We start from the raw sequence: 16,933 nt of genomic DNA, 5'->3' as shown, positions 1-16,933 counted from the left end.
TATTATCTAGTTCTTAACCTAGGAAGAACCAATTGCCCCCCTCCCCCCACCACCCCTCCTTCCCCCATTCCTCCCACCAAGCCCCTTGCACCTTGTGTTCCAGCCAACTGGGGCACTCCCACAGCTCCCTCAGCTATTCCCACCTCCATGTTTTGGCAAGTGTTTTTCCTTCACTGTTCCACCCCACACTCAACCCTCCAAGTCCCTCCTCAACACCTCAGGCTCCATGGCCCTTGCTGACCTCCCTGAACCCTCACCCCTCCCAGCCCAGTGTGTCTATCTCAACCTGGAAGGTCCCCCACACCTGGTCTTTTCCCTTCCTCAGTGGTGACATCCCGCCTCCTATTGCTGACTACTTGCTACAGTCCTTGTCCTCTTCCCAGAACTAGATCATATGCCCTTGAGGTTAGGAACCCTGTTCTGCCGACATCCTTAACCCAGCACTGTGCCTAGGACTAGACGCGTGTCTGTCGGGTGGAACTGAATTAAGCCTATGTCGTTTGGCCAGTCTCAACATTTCTCCCTTGAGAAATGTGTCTGCTTAGGGCTCCCTTGAGAAAGGTGTCTTTTCATAGCCAATCCAGGAGACTGACTTAAGACAGTGATGGACAGAAGACAATGGCCAGAAAAATGCAACAGGGAGCATTAAATTAAAAATAATTAAGGAGGGCTTCCCTCGTGGCCCAGTGGTTAAGAATCCGCCTGCCAATGCAGGGGACACGGGTTCCAGCCCTGGTCCGGGAAGATCCCACATGCCACGGAGCAACTAGGCCTGTGCGCCACGACTACTGAGCCTGTGCTCTAGAGACCACGAGCCACAACTAATGAGCCCATGTGCCACAACTACTGAAGCCTGTGCACCTAGCGCCCATGCTCTGCAACGAGAAGCCACCGCAATGAGAAGTCTGCGCACCGCAACGAACAGTAGCTCCGGGTCACCGCAACTAGAGAAATCCCGTGCGCAGCAACGAAGACCCAACGCAGACAAAAATAAACAAATAAATTTATTTTTTTAAAAAAAGTATGAGCTAATTTCAATAATCATCTGAGGAAGGGGAGGGTGTGTGGAAGGAGACTGGATGGTGTTGGTCATTTTTCAAGGTGGATAATGGTGATGGGTACATGGGGGTTCATTTTACTGTTCTCTCTGCTTAGGTATATATTTGAAATTTTTGTGATGAAAAGATTTGAAGAAGAAGGCAAAGGAGGAGGAGAAGCAGCAGCTGATTTGCAGATTCAGAAGGGACCCTGGGCAGAGGAAAAAGAGAAGGGCTTGGCACATGGGTCTCTCCCTTTGGGAACCATCTCTCCTGGTAGCAGCACTCCTGCTCTCCAAGCACCTCTCCTGCATCTATACACACCGCCCCACCACTCATTTATATGGCCCCCCACGCTCAGACCTTTGACCTGAGTAACACCATCCCAGGCTCTGTCTCTTGGGTAATGCCCCATGTTCTAGAACATTCCCAGAGGGGCATGGGAGCCCCTCCAAGCCAGGCTCTACTTTAACTAATACAGTTGGCAAACCCTCATCCATGTGTGTGATGTCACACACCGAGATCTTCTGGGGCAGAAAGTCCTTGATGCTTCTCAAATCATACCAAGCAGGGACCCTGCAAGAAAGGATCTGCCACGGGTCAAAGGAGCCATCATGGTGGAAACTTCTCCACTCCGGAAGCTAGTAGAGAACTGACCACCGTCTGTCCAGAATGGCTCCATTCTAAATGACCCCTCAGAAGCTCTTCCCTAAGGCTGTGATTCTCCCATGAGTCACTGAAGTCAGATAATACACATTCACTGCAGCCAAGATGCACAAAGCACTGTACTGAGTTCATACTCAGGTCTTTCCAAAATAATTCATGACATCCACAGCGACCATGTCCAACCAGTTTTAGGGATAAACAAGCGGGAGACCCTCCAACATGAGAGCTCACTCTTACGCAGTCCCTTTCCTACTTCCAGACCATTAAAGGAGAGATATTTGTCATGTAGATGAGCCCAGTCCTTTTGCACAATGTTGACAGACACAAGGAAGATTCCAGAGAGAAATGCCACAGCAGCAAATGAATATAAATGATGCTTTTTCACCCTGTGCTTATAAAATGCCTTTTGTACCTGAATCTCAAAGCGCTCCAGGAAGCATGTCGTTGGCACTTCCACTCAGGGTAACTGTGAATGGTCAGATCTTCTCAAGTCATTTGTGATAAGAAAGAACAAAAGTCCGGACACCTTTAAGATGCAATATTCTTGCCTTCTGGGTAGTAAACAAAAGCGTGCAGATGGATAATGACATCTGTGGATTCTGGCTTCATTTCCTGGAGAGAACAAAATGTAAATAAATATGTAAAAAACTGTCATATGTGGATAACACTCATGGTCCATCCAGTAGTTACCATTCTGTCCAACATGCTCCTGCAGTGGATTCCATTCCTGGGTGCAGCCTTGTGACTGCATTACACTGACAAGGTAAAATAGATCTCTTCAATGCCCACAGGAAGACAAATATAGAAATGTTTAGTAAAAAGGTCCAGTTCTGACACTGGACACTTTTGCACTAAGTGATGCCTTCCTTTTGTTCTCTCCACTGGAAACTTCCTTGGAAATGCTTAATGGCTAAATGATTCATTAGGGTCTGCAAAGGCCAAGCCCTTAACTGGAAAGGCAGAGGCCTGCCTGAGGGATTGATTTGAAGGTTCATTTGAGAATTCTTTCCTTCTCACCCTCAGCCTAAGGTGTGTGCCCAGCATGAATCACCACTAGTGCTCCAGCCACCACTGAGGTGCCTGGAGAGCAGTCGTTAGTGAGTCTGGAACTTTTGCTAGGATTCGTTTAGGGTAATAATCAGCTTAGGAGGATAAAACTCACAAAGACTCTAAGGACGTTTCTGCTGGGAAAGTAACACCCAGCAGAGACAACCTGCCCCTACGATCATCTGTGTTGGATTCTGAAAGTCAAGGCTAATAGCTTGCAAAAGAATTTGAGTTCATCGTGTATCTAGAAAAGTATCTGCATTGAGTTCAAATGCAGTCGAAATGATTTCCAAATAGTTTCAAGTATTTTGCTTAAATGTTATTAGTCTACAGAACAACAATTAAATAATTATCAAGAATAAGTATGTAAGGTATCCTGTAATTGTAACCGAGGGCTCCTTGCTATGACACTGGTAAATGGCACATCAAGGTTTGCATTATCTTATACTCTAAAATTTTTCTACTCTGGTCAAATTAAAGTGTAAAGGAAAATATAGATTATTAATTTACTAACTGTTCTTGACCTAAAGAGTAGCTAGCATGTGGTTTTTGGTTCTAAAAGCAGTGGTCTATAAACTCTTATCATATACTATTATTAGTTGAAAAAAATTCTGAACATGTAGCCCCAATATATGCATCTTAATTTATTTGTAAATAAGATACTGGCAGTAATACATTAGCATAAAAATACAAAAGTAGAAAATGTTTAAAGTCTAAAACAATATTTTAAATGTTTTAATTTTATTTATTGATTGCAAACTAGTTCTGCTCTCGCTAGCATTTTTTTAAAGAGAGTAAAGTGGTCAAATAGGTTTATTTTTGTGACTCTTGGCTGAAAACGCTGTGATATAACAATTTGAAGTGTGCTTCTAAGTTCCGTTTATTCTAAAACTTGGTTTTAATGGCTGTCATTGCTTAAAGTATCTCAAAAGATAAGTAAACTAACTAGGAAGAATCACACCGCTTACCGAGTCAAACTGCTCATTTCAATTGTTTCCACAAATCATGCAAAGGTTTTAAATGAAATTTGGCTAAATCTCCATCGTCTCTGAAGTCCACCAATCCTCCTTTTACAAACCAATTAAATGGTGTCAGGAATAATTCAGAGATGCTTAGCTAGTTGTTTTACATGCAATTCATTTACTTCTACATGAGGAAGAAAGGTCAATTGACTGTTGTCATGGAACACAATTAAAAACAGGATGTATAAAATAGAGGAGAGAGGAAAAACCCTGCTGGCAGCTGGGAACAGTGAATCTTACATGCACATTTTGGGGGTAAACAAATCAGTTGGAGACTGACAAAGAGATCAGTCTGGGCGTTCTGAGTAGGCCAACTAGCAGTATCAAAGAAAACAATTACGACGTGGATCCCAAAACTCTCCATCTGGGAGAGCTTTTTAAAGAGGTGAGAAATTTCAGTTTCTAAGTTTTGTGTGGATATTTGCCTTTTTTTTGTTTTAATAAGCGATACATGTCACTTTTAGCAACAAAATCATGTAACACTGGAAAGATTTGCAAACCTCTATTTTCAGAAATGCTCTCTCCATAGGATTCAGTTCTTTTGAAAACCAATGAGTTTCTCACTCATTGTTAAAAACATCACCATTATCATGAAGGAACAGATTAAGTCTGTTTATTTTTGTGAAACTCTCTCCTACACCATCCTAATGACAGCTACTTGTCATCACAGAAAAGATGAGTAAATGTGGAATACTTTCTGTAAAACAAAATATAGTAACTCATTTTTTAAGCTTGACAGTTTTCAAGTGCTTTGTCACAAGATGATCTGTGATCTGTGTGGTACATGAGATTTTCAAGGTCACCCCTCATCTTATTACAAAACTCTGAAAAGATTCTTCTAAAGGTCTTTTTTTTTTTTTAAGTCTTCACTGAATTTGTTACAATATCGCTTCTGTTTTACGTTTTGGTTTTTTTGGCTGTGAGACCCGTGGGATCTTAGCTCCCCAACCAGGTAGCGAACCCGCACCCCCTGCATTGGAAGGCAAAGTCTTAATCACTGGACCGCCAGTGAAGTCCCTAAAGGTCTTGTTTTGTCATATTTTACCCTGTGGATGGCATCCAGTGGCCCATCCAAGCCACCAAATGCCGTGGTAGACTGCATAATGGTCCACAGACACCCAATGTCCTTCCTTAGGGGACCATTAGTCTTCACCACCACCGGGATGCTAAGCTCGGCCACGTGTATCATTTTGGTCAAAAAAAGTGAGAGGCAGTGTGTTTTTCACTTCTGAGCCGGAGCTTTAGGAGCTAGTTTATGGTTCACCAATCTCTTTCTTGCCCCACCACCCCTTCTAGTTCTAGATGCAGGTTGCTTCATCAACCTGGGTTCTGGAGTAAAAATTACCTGGACCAGTGAAAGTCTGTCCCAAATGTCACATGTGACATACTGCTACTAAATATTTGGAAATTCTTACCCCCAATTTTTTCTGTTTATCTTAAATTTATTGATTTTATTTGGCATCCCTAGTTTAAGTCACTGACATCTGGGAATCATTTGTTTTGGCTGCATAACCCAATCATACTGGACTGATACACCAGCTGACCATGGCCCAAGGAAGGGCACCTGTGTGAACCTGTATGTTAAGCATTAGTAAGGCTTAATTTTGCCTTTACTTTCCAGATTAAAAAAACAAAACAAAACAGAAGCCACAGTTCTTCCTGCACCCCAGGGGATAATCCTTGGAGATCACTGTTCTAAGTTGTGGTCTGCAGGCCAAGGTGGTCAGATACTAGTAACTCACCAAAAACATAGATTCCCCAGCACTGGCCTAGCAATACTGACTTAGCATCTGGAGGTGGTTAGAGGATTTGCTCGCTTAACAAGTTCCTCAGGTGATTCGGAAGCAAATTAAAGTTCCACTGGCCAGTGTTTGCAATTTGACTGTTTTAAAGACTAAGTGTACTTACTAGTACTCCGGGACCTGGGTACCAGTCCTGCCTTTGCTATTTAAACTACCTTTGCACGATATTCAACAGGTCAATTCTATCCTCCTTTCTGGACTGCACTGCTCTCATCTAAGGAGGGACAGGATTGGCTCAGATAATCTCAAATCTCTCTTCCAGCTCAAAGTCCAGGACCAGGAATCAGAAAACCAGGGACTTTCAGTGACCAGCAGGCAAAGTACACAAGCGAGGCTGAGTAGGTATAAGACACTAGGTCATGGAGGGGACGGTGGCAAACAGACCGAAGGGCCCAAGCCTCAGTCTAAGCACTCCCTGAAGTTTCCTTCTCTGCAGGCGGGGCTGTTCGGGAATTCCAAGGGCCCTAAGCATATCTGCCTTACATGCAACTGTAAAAGTTTTAGAAAAGATTTCTCATTTTGCTTTGGAAAGTACTGTGTGCTACGAGTAACTAAATGAATTTTTGATTGGCATTTCTCTGAAATCATCTTGGGTTCTGGGAGGATTTTTGTAAGCAGAGAAAATCTAACATACAAATAGTTTTAGAATGGAACAAACTGTGTGAATACTAACTTTAATAATTAATGACATTGACACTGCAAATTTTGTAGCTACTTCATTAAACATTGTAGCTTTCATTTTGCAAGATTAAAAATATGTATATCTTGGAGCCAACAACATTGTTTTTACGTCTCGAATATTTTGATAAGCATTTTAAAAGCCTGTTGGCACCAGTCATTTTAGCTGCATTAGCCCGAGGGCTAAAACAGTTCTGTGGGCTGGTGCTGCGTTGGCATTGGTGAAACAGATGATTAGACAGAATATTAGCCCTTGAGGAGCTCACAGTCAGCAAGGGACGTAGATACAAGTACGTAATTTTTCTATAAGGGGGCAAGTGCAGGAAAAAGCTACATACAAGTTTTGGGAACAAAGAAAGGGACCCTATGGGGTAAGGAGAGGGAGGTGTCAGGAGAGACTTTTTAGGGATGATACCTGTGATGGATGAGTCTTTAGGAATGAGCCAGGTGAGGAAGGGAAAGGTATTCTAGGCAAAGGAAAAGCACCAGCAGACACAGGTTATGGGACAACTTGTTGAAGCATCGAACTATAAGCAGTTCATTCATTCAGCAAACATCTCTTTAGTGGTGATAGCGTCGGGCACTGGGAAGACAGGTAAACATGTGAGAGCACTGATTGGTTACAAGATCCAGGATAACTGCCCCTGCAGGGCAGAGCAAGCCACAGATGATGAAGTGCACCTTGACGGGGGCTGGGAGCTGGGGGGCAGGGAAGGAGGGGAAGGCAGACACTGGGAAAATATAAAAATGAACATAAATAAGTGTCTTAAAATGTGAAGTTCTGGAAGTAATGACCCATGTTTTCCCACATTATATTCCAATCACAGACATTAAAAACAATTATATTAACTTAAACCCACAGCACATAAACATTTCTGAAGAGGGAAAAAAAAATTATAAGCATTTAGAGCTAGAAGAATGTGTAAACTTTATGTAATTCAGATGTGCTCAGTTTCTCCTGCCATCAGGGATCATCCTCCTTCACTACCTAAATCTCTCTAGTCCTGCCCTGTGAGAGGCCCCAGAATATCTGGTCCCTCCTCAGGTTTCCTTCCACAAACAGTTCCTGGGCGTCCCTGGTTCCCCCAGCCCAACGCCCGCTCCCATACTCCCCTCTGCCGCTGACCTCTCTTTTTCTGTGCTGCGTTCCCAGTTCTCTGTGTTTCACTCTTCTCGCTGCCTTTTCACAGGCTGTTTCCAGCACATTTTCTCCCGAAGCATTATCAACAAGGGTTCAGGCACTTACTTCTCAAGAGGCCTGCGGTATATGTGAGTCCTGAAGAAAGAATCACTGCTACATCAGGAAATCCCTTCTTGCAAACACAGAATCATACAATAAAACAACAGAATTCAAAGATGATTAGAAGCTAAATTATATATGTATAAAAGCTTAATAAAATGACATTTTACTATAAAATAATGCATAATCAGAAAGAAAAACAGGAAAATGAAGCTTTAAAGAATAAATTTTAAATCATTTCATTTTACCCCGTAGAGATATGTTTTTATGGACATTGACACAGAAATAAACATGTTTGTGAAATTAAGATCTTATCACAGGTTTGCTTTACTTTTTTTTAATCACAACATCGCACACGATCTTACAGTACAGGTACACTTATATTAACATACAATGTGCAATTTAAATGTTCTTGAATATTCTTTAAAAACAATTTATTGATAATAGTTGCACAAGTTAATGGTATTATGTACCAAAAGTAGACTTAACCATCCTCCTAATGTCCTTAGACCTTTAAGTTGTGTTCAACTTTTTACTATAATGTAAAATAACAATGTGTTACTTGCAAAAAATGAAAAAAATTGACTGCAAAATACAAACAGAAAATTATAGATATCAAAACCAATACATGTTGATTTAAGTTCTACAAAATATACTATGATATTAAATTCACTGTTAAATATAAATCATAAAAATGTTTTGTTACAATTGAAAACAATTTGTAAATTGAGTTTGTTAACAGTTACAAGGACTTCTAAATCTGCAGATAATTAGTGTATTATCAGCACCTGATGTAAATTACAAATTGAGATAGCCAAGTAATTGCCAAGGCAAAACTAAGTTTTCAAGAAACTTTCAATATTTTACTGCAAAACAAAACAGTTTTATGAAGGCTGTGGCTGCATGTAACGATACGATACTGGGTTTCGGCTCAGAGGTTAAGAGAGCCGAGCACCTTCGAAGCTTTACACAGACCTTGGCTATTTCTCTACCTCTTTGCTACTCAAAGCACTGGCATCACCTCCTGGGGGTCTGGTAGAGATGTAGAATCTCAGGCCCCTCTCAGACCAACTGAATCAAAATCTGCATGTCAACTAGATCCCCAGGTGTTTCCTGAGCCCTTTAACGCTCGAGAAGTCCCTGGACCACCGGAATGCCCTTTGCTAGTTCCCTAGGGCCCGACAAATACGGGGCTCTCCGTAGATGCTCCAGGCGTCACTAAACAGCAAACTCTGCACCTCTGGCGGTGCCGTCTCCTCTGAAATCCATCCCTTCAGCAAAGGCGGAGGGCCTACTCTCCCCGCGGAGCCCCGCCGCTCCTACACTCGGGACCGCGAGGCCCAGGCACGCACTACGATGAGCGGACAGTACGCCGAGGCCGGGCTGGCTTGAGTCTGGACGGCCCCTCACCTGGGCATGTCCTTCCCTTCCTGGGCCTGTGAGCCCGACTGCAAACCGAAGGGCCACTGAAAGCTGTGGCGGGAAGAGCGCTGACACTTCACTACTTTACGTAACAGGAGCCGCTGGTTACAACTACGGCCGCTCTTCCCCGCCCACGCAGAGAAGACCTCTGCGACTTTGACTCCGCCCAAAGCCCAAGTTCCGAGGACGGTTGGCCAACAAAGACCGGCGTGCGAGGGGTGGAGCCTGGGAGTCAGATAACGCGAGAAGTACTTTCCCGCAGAAACTCTGGCAGACATCAGCGCACGACAGTTCCCGCCCCCGCCGCGAAGCTGGTATCTACCGGGGGAGGCGGGGCCGGGCCTCTGGAGCAAAAGTCGCGAGATTTGAACGCGTTCGCTCCAGTTCTTCCTGTCAGAGGCCGGAAGTGCGGGGCGTATCTGGCTCCTGCTCTGCTGGCCAGCAGCGCCTCTGGGCCCGGCAACTTGTTACGGCTTCTCGGGTCGAGACTTGCGTCGCCTCGCGGCGCCTCACCTCGCCTCACCTGGACCGAGGTGATGGGGGACTCTAAGGAGGCCGGGACCGAGGCTCCGCCGGCCGGGGCCGCTGCTCGGGGAGGGCTCAGCCTCTTGTCCCAAGGAGAGTCCGAGGAACCTTCTGCACAGGTGAGTCCGCGGTGGGGCGGGACCTGCAGGGCTCCGTGGGCTGCGGGCCCGCTCGGCCCGGGAGGGATGTCACGGTTCCCGGCGGCTTCTGGCGCCTTCTCCACGCCTTCCCGACGGCCCCCCAAACGGAGTGGAAGTCCTTGTGCCTGTCGGTGTACTCAGGCATTTACTTGCAGATCATTCGTATCAAAAGCAGTCCTCGCTTCCCAGTCGAAGATAACCGACAGGTGAGTTAGACACGACCTCCGCTCTCAAGAAGCGTACGTGTAAATATGTGGTTCCCAAGTCGGCACAGCCTTGCAGAGCCGAAGGGAGAAGAGAGCAAGCTCACCGAGATGGCACTGAGCTAATTAATGTTAGAAGGGCGCAAAGTGTTTGCCAGGCCGAAGCGGGGCTACGTGAAGGAAGGTTGGAAGAGTTAACTCAGATCCTGAGCTTTCTTGGGGATGTGCAAGTGAAATCTGTGCTCACCCCCCAGGGACTTGCTATGAAGTTAGACATTCAGAGTATTTGTGTCGTAAACTGACTAATCAGTTGCTAAACGCTTACTTAAAAACAAAAAAGGCCCAGATATCTCACCACAAACTACTTTCTAAATGATGTATGTTATTGACATTGAAATACATCTTTAATATTGAACAGAGGTTTTATTAAATTTTGCATTTAGTTAACGTGCTACTCTTGACTCCTTGGTTTCTGCTTCTACACTTTTTTATGAATGTTTTAAAACATAGTTCGGTTGGCCTGTTTCCTAGCTAATAACCCATCACACTCCTCGACTGATCTTTTTTTCTTTGAAATTATGTGAAAAAGAGCTAAGTAAATGGTACACATTTACGCTCACATTTATTAACTGCTGTTAGTAACATGTAGTATATGTTCTTGTAAGCCTGATGTGGTAGGGTTTTTATTATTATTAAGGTGGGGTATTTTTATTCCTAGTAGTGTATATTAAAAGTTCATTTAATGTTTTAATCAGGGATCAGCTTTATTTCTTGGAGGCAATGAAGTGAAGAGCCGAGCTGTGGTGAAATACTCTTCTGCCCCTCCTCGGACAGCATTTGCACGCCTCCAAGAGAAAACAGACTTGAAACTCCCACCTGCCAACTGGTTACGAGAGAGTGCCAAACTAGGACCAGCAGGAACTACCATTCTTGGCAACAGTAGGAAAAGCAAGCCATTTTCAAGGTAAATATTAACTGATGGCATTTTTACCAGTCCCTCAACCCTCCACCTTAAAACTCTTAATACTCGCTGTTCAGTTTAATTTGTAATGCTCATCAACGTGCCAAGATTTCGCTTTGGTAAAAGATTGTATTTGACTTTCAATGTCCTTTATCCCCCTGATAATAGGACTCTGTTAAAATATGAAGATATCAATCGCATATGCTTCTTTCAAGTCTGCATCATGTTATTAACAAAGATGAGTTTTGACCACTAAAATTCCATCAGCTATTTTAATTTTAGCCAATTTACATACCTTTTGAATGTGTGAATGCAGAGAATCAGGGTGGCACATGATGAGGAAAACCCTTAACACTGCCTAACCTGTCTCGTGGAATTTTTCATTAAATAGTGGTGGATTGTCTGGGCTGAAAAAGCAGTGATGTAAAAACACAGCATGTCGAGTGATGTACCCCCTTGACTTTGACACTTGGTGGTGGTATTTAAAGTTGAGAGAGTGGCCTGGGTCTTACAGAGAAAAATGTAATGATGTCCATATTCTTGTGGACCGTTTAATGTATGGGGTTCTCTTTTTTCCTCTCAGCGATTGAACCTAAAATATTTCTGCATAACATATAGCAAGAGCCATAAATACATTAGTACCTTATGTGCCAGTAGTTTGGAAATTATCCTAATGTCTCAGAAGGTAAAAGTTATATTTGTAAAATGTTGCTTGTTTGTAGCACTATTTATACTAGCAAAAAAAAAAATTGGAAGTAGTCTGCATATCTTCTTTTAGAAGAATGGCTTAATAAATTGTAGGTCAACACAATTAAATGTTATAAAGTGATTTAAAAGATAATTATATTGACTGTGTACAGACACTGTGCTGAGTACTTTATATGTTTATCTCATTTCATTCTCACAACAACCCTTTGAGTTTGGTACTGTTAACTAACTTTCCTGCGGAAAACTGAAGCTTGGAAAGGTTAAGTAACTTGCCTAGACCACATGGTAAATCGTCAGCATGCTTTGAAGTGAGGCAGTCCTAAATAAGTATCTTGACTCTCTGCCTCCTACAAACTGAAAAATGGTGACATCGGCTGCCTTTCAGGCTTGCAGATTATAGATGTGCCTCATGTGGTACCTGGCACAAGTTGGGTGCTCAGTTAGCTGTTTTTTCTCTTTCTGGTTGAATTGGTTTCATGTGCATTTTTTTCTCATATATTTTTTAAAAGGGTAGTAGTGTATATCACTGGGAACATAATCCCAGAGACAAAAATTCTGATAAATGTTTCTGTTGCTATTTTTCTCATCTCCCCACCTAAAAATAATAATAACTCTAACTGTCTATTGGATATTTTTTAGACTTCATGACTACAAAAATAAAAATAATTGTTAATTGTTTTTATTCTAAATATTTACTATTAATTGCTTCTATTACTATTCTGTTATTACTATCTTTTATCAAATCCAAGATGCTATTGATTTTTAAGTCACCCCATTATTTTAATTTTTTTAAATTTATTTTTTCTTGAATTATAGTTGATTTACAATGTTATGTTAGTTTCTGGTGTACAGCAGAGTGATTCAGTTATATATACACATACACACACACACACACACACACACACACGTACATATTCTTTTTCATTGTGGTTTATCACGGGATATTGATTTAGTTCCTGTGCTCTACAGTAGGATCTTGTTGTTTATCCATTCTATATATAATAGGTTGCATCTGCTAATCCCAAACTCCCCATCTATTCCTCCCCCACTCCCCTCCCCCATGGGAACCACAAGTCTGTTTTCTATGTCTGTTAAGTGACCCCATTATTTTATGTACCATTAAGAAGGAAAAACTAGCCAACTGTAATGGTGATAGGCATACTGATTTCGGAGGTGTTAGAATGTGAAAAACGTGTATCCAAGAAACAATGAAATATAGTATTCTATTATAAACAATACCTGCACCACCCTGAACGTGATTTTTGTGGCCTTTGTTTTCTCCTTCAGCTTTGGGATGGCATACGACTTTATTGATTCAGTGGGAAATGATGTGGATGTTGTCTCTGACTCTGAAGTAAGTGTTCTTATTGCAAATGTAGTTGGGATGTTTGTGCTGGGGATTTATAGCCTGCTTTGTCTGCAGTCTTGAAAAATTAGTGATGAAATAAGCTACAACTATCTGATTATTGAATACCTTTTTTATTAAAGTAACACTGTTCACTGCATCTTTCCTCAAAGAGGAGGGAGCAACCCCCCAAATAGTGGCAGTGGTAATTAATATTAGTATTGATGGTTGTGTTTTAATGATAGCAGTTTTGATGATAGCAATTATAATGTTGGGTTATGTAATGTTACTAGTTGAGAATTAGATGTGATACTTTTGGTAAAATCTGTTGATCCTTAGTTGGCCAATTTTATCTGAGATGCTAAAAGCCTGGGTCAGTGCAACAGTGTGACCTGTACATACTTTATGAAATTCCATCGTGTACAAATATATCTTTGACTGTCATTTACATTAACACAGGGTGACTGGTAAAATGTAGGTGATTCTGGTTCTAAAGCTCTGTCTTCTATGTGTTTATAGGTAGCTCTTTGTGTAAAATACAGTTTGTATGACCTTAAGGAAATAAGGTTTATTATGCTTTAAAGTTGAGTGAAGTTAAAATTTGAAAGATTCCAGATCACACTACAAAGGTCTTTCTAAATTGTTTTTTCCTCTTGATTTTTTTCAAGAACATAAAAAAGCTTCTGAAGATTCCCTACAGCAAATCGCACGTGAGCATGGCAGTGCACCGCATAGGAAGGACTCTCTTATTAGACGAGTTAGATATTCAGGAACTCTTTATGAGATCATCTCAGGTAATACGTGAAAAATAACAAGAAAAACACTATTTTAACAACTTAAGGGAACTAGAAATATGATTTTGTTTCAAAGAAAGGCCAAAGTGGAAATGTGGTTGAGTACTTCAACCAAGAAGTGAAAAGGTTCACTGAAGATAAAAAAGCTTTAATAAAGAAAAAATAGAAAAGAGAACGGTGAAGAAACTTACTTCATTGAAACCAACAGCCAGGATTCTTGCAAGGAAAAGGGTGAAGGGAATGAAGAAAGTTGTGAAAATCTGAAATTTCAGGGACTGGTTAAATTTTTGAAAAGTCCTTTGATGTCTCCATTAAAGACATTTTCATGAAACATGGCTGCCAGGAAATGTGAAAAATGTTTAAAAAATTATTCCTATGAATATATAGTTATATTAGAATTAATTGGTTCTCTTAAAGTAGAGCTTCTCAAACTGTATGTGGTAAATGACTATTCCCCCCATTATTTTGTAAAGTATAATAATATAATAATATTTCAGTTTCTGAAAGCTTACTCAGTACTTCTGTATTTACCTTGTCATTATAAATAGTTCATGGTTGCAAATAGTTCATGGTCTTGCCACTCCCATAGTCTACTCTTTGAAGAATATTCCTGCAGTGCTTTGATATAGGAAAATAAGTTACAGTGATTTAAATTGACATTTAAAATAAATGTTTTTCCATTTGAAAAGACCACAGTTCAGTTCAGTCTGTATATGTTAGCCACTGGGCAGAATCTTGAGAATCACAGTCCTTGCTTCCTAACAGCTTATAATTTGGGGGTTATAAACACACAGATAATTTTAATGCAGTGTGCATAGTGGGACTGATTCCAGGCACTGAAGAACATGTTATAGAGAGAGTCACCTCTCCTTGTCTGGCTTAAAGAGAGGAGGAGGACAGGGAGATTTCCTAAAAGAGTTGATAGGGACTGAGTCTAGAAAGGTAAATGTTTTACGAGTGTAGGTTTATGAAGTGGAATTTAAAAAATAAAAAGTATTTCCTATAAGAGGGCAATAGGTAAGGAATTGTTTTGACTGCAAGCTTGGTTAATTTATCAATTTCTTATGTTATTCAGACTGGTGATTGGACGTGGTTAAAAGAGTTTTATCAAAGACTTATTGATCAGAAGTGGCAGAGGAAGAAAAAAAGCAAAGAACACTGGTATCAGAAGGCTATTCTTTCGAAGTTTTTATATTACAGGTACTTGGCTACTTGTTTATTTTTATCTTAAGAGGAAAAATGAAATTCTGATCTAAAACGTAATTTGAAGCCAGCAAAAGTAATTTAAGTTTTGCCGCTATTATTGTTGACATTTGCCCTATATTGCTTTTTTAACGAGATTTGTGCTTGATTATAGAATCTGGTTTTTAAAAACCGGTGGCCTGTTACATAAAGTTAACTTAGTAACAGTGTGGTTTTTTTCTTTCTGATTTGGCCAGTATCAATGGTGATGGAGCTGCTCAGCCTGTCCCATCTACTGCAAAACAGCAGAAATCGTCCAGCGCAGATCAGACAAACGATTCGGATGGGGCTTCTTGGCCTGCCCCCTTTGAAATGCCTTCTTCAGTCTCTGAAGACCCCAGTGCTTCCAGTCAGGTTAGCTAGTACTTAGATGCTAATTCAGCAAACTCATTTAAGGAGACAAAATCAATTATTTTGTTAATAAAAACAGACGAACCGGAGTGAAAAATATTCCATCAATTTATGTCTTCACAGTTACAAAAAGTACTTTCTTTAGTTTTTCAATATGGAATTTACAAGGGATATCGTGAATGGCTAGATCTGATGTTTTTTAAGAAATAATTCAAAAACATTTAAAAGTTTTTACCACATTTAAGATAGCTTATCAATATGTTTATCGATACTGATTATCTCCTTAAAGTCATAAGGAGATACAGTATATTTAAACTGTAGAAATATTAAATACCTATCAGATATTGAGACTCACAGGCCTGTTTGTAATTTAAATACTGATCTTCTACCTTAACTTTTAGTCAGATTGGTAGGCCTGAAATAGCCCTGCAGATTTTCTAGATGAAGTTGCTAAGACTTAACCTACATTAATGTTATAAAGCTTTTAGAAAGGAAGAGAGAGTAGACTGTTACCTCTTTTGTCTCTTATATTCTTGGTTCTTATTGTTCATTTGTTTTTGTCCTTATTGTGTCTATCAAAGAATAAAATAACTCCATAGATGTAAATTGTGCATGTTTATTTTTAGGAAAATATATTGACAAGCTTGAGGAAGGTAAAAATAAGATCTTTAACTTGGTAAATTGTGTTTTTCCTCTTGCTGTGTATTCTCACACTTTGAACATTCAGCATTTGTCCAGATACTATCTATCCTCACAACTTATAAGGTTATAGGGGACAAATAGCTTTAACTTGATTTTAGTTTTAGTAGGTTTTCAGATAGAGATGCCTCGTTAAACTGTAGTGACCTTAAATTTTTTCCAAAGTTGGGAAAACTGGAAGGAAAAGGAAGGGAGTAATTACCATGCAAGTCCATATAGTGATAACTATAGGAGGTGGGTATGTTACATAAATGAGAAGGGACATGAGTGCTAGGAGGGTCCCATGTCATGACTTGGGTAGTGGTTACATAGGTAATTTGCTTTCTAACTAGTCATTGTACTATACTCTGTATTATTTGTTCTATGTACTTTCCTATATGTGATTATACTTCACTAAAGGAGTTTCTAAAAAATTACTTAGTATTCCTTGACTTCAAAATACATTATAAAAAGACCACATAATAGAAATACTAGTCCTCTACCACCCATTTCCTCCTTTATGAGTGTTATCATCTGTCCTTTAAGGGTTACTATGAAAAACCTTGGAGGCTTTTGAGAATATGCAGACCTGCATGTGGAGGAAGTGACCTGGAATCTACTTAATGCCTCAGGCCGTGTACTTTACTCCACGTGTGGCGTATAAATTTGTTTCATCCTTGGAGCTGCATATGTATTGTGTTGATGGTGTCATTTTACAAATAAGTAAATAAAGCTCATAAAAGGTAGATGTTTGTCTGTGGCCACAGAGCTGATGAAGTTCCAGCTAGGGTCTAAACCCTGATATTTCTGACTTCAGAGGCCTGTTCTCACAGCATTACTCCAGTGTGCCCATGTATCCCCCACATTTAGAAGGGCCCTGTAAGCAGCCGGGTTGTCTTAGCAATGGCATATTCCTAAGTAGAGCTACCCTGCCTAAAAATAATCTTTTACAGAATACTTTTTATAACATATATAAATCTTTAAATTTCAACATTTAGAGATGTATTTTGTTCGTAAGCTATCACCTCATGAATTCTTGCTCCCAACACTAAAACGGCTAGTTTGAGGCCTG

General features: G+C 40.7%; 2 protein-coding genes across 29 annotated transcripts in view; one reads left to right on the top strand and one right to left on the bottom strand.

Moving 5' to 3' along the window:
• The window catches only part of TEX36 (testis expressed 36), a 51,238-nt gene extending 42,144 nt beyond the window's left edge, over positions 1-9,094 (bottom strand). For 4 of the 23 annotated variants that reach the window (XR_012326825.1, XR_012326832.1, XR_012326835.1 and 1 more), the window contains exons 1-3: positions 8,903-9,092; positions 7,379-7,562; positions 2,116-2,315 (exon numbers count right to left, since the gene is read on the bottom strand). The gene's annotated coding sequence lies outside the window, so the exon portion shown is untranslated. Of the gene's footprint in view, positions 1-2,115; positions 2,316-6,667; positions 6,836-7,378; positions 7,566-8,902 lie in introns of all 23 variants that reach the window. The other 19 variants (XR_012326845.1, XR_012326846.1, XR_012326842.1 and 16 more) reach the window with 14 other exon arrangements.
• A 222-nt stretch (positions 9,095-9,316) lies between these two features.
• Positions 9,317-16,933, top strand: part of EDRF1 (erythroid differentiation regulatory factor 1) — a 39,866-nt gene continuing 32,249 nt past the window's right edge. For 2 of the 6 annotated variants that reach the window (XR_012326824.1, XM_073793814.1), the window contains exons 1-7: positions 9,317-9,558; positions 9,735-9,785; positions 10,538-10,746; positions 12,739-12,805; positions 13,465-13,590; positions 14,666-14,790; positions 15,030-15,186. Coding sequence is in view for 5 of the 6 variants with exons in the window: in XM_073793814.1 (XP_073649915.1) it covers positions 9,451-9,558; positions 9,735-9,785; positions 10,538-10,746; positions 12,739-12,805; positions 13,465-13,590; positions 14,666-14,790; positions 15,030-15,186 (843 nt within the window). In the remaining variant the exon portion in view is untranslated. The remainder of the gene's footprint in view (positions 9,559-9,734; positions 9,786-10,537; positions 10,747-12,738; positions 12,806-13,464; positions 13,591-14,665; positions 14,791-15,029; positions 15,187-16,933) is intronic. The other 4 variants (XM_073793813.1, XM_019940237.3, XM_019940238.3 and 1 more) reach the window with 3 other exon arrangements.

This window comes from Tursiops truncatus, chromosome 16, assembly GCF_011762595.2.
Source record: "Tursiops truncatus isolate mTurTru1 chromosome 16, mTurTru1.mat.Y, whole genome shotgun sequence".
Classification (NCBI taxonomy): Eukaryota; Metazoa; Chordata; class Mammalia; order Artiodactyla; family Delphinidae; genus Tursiops; species Tursiops truncatus.
This window is presented reverse-complemented; position numbering and strand designations above follow the sequence as displayed.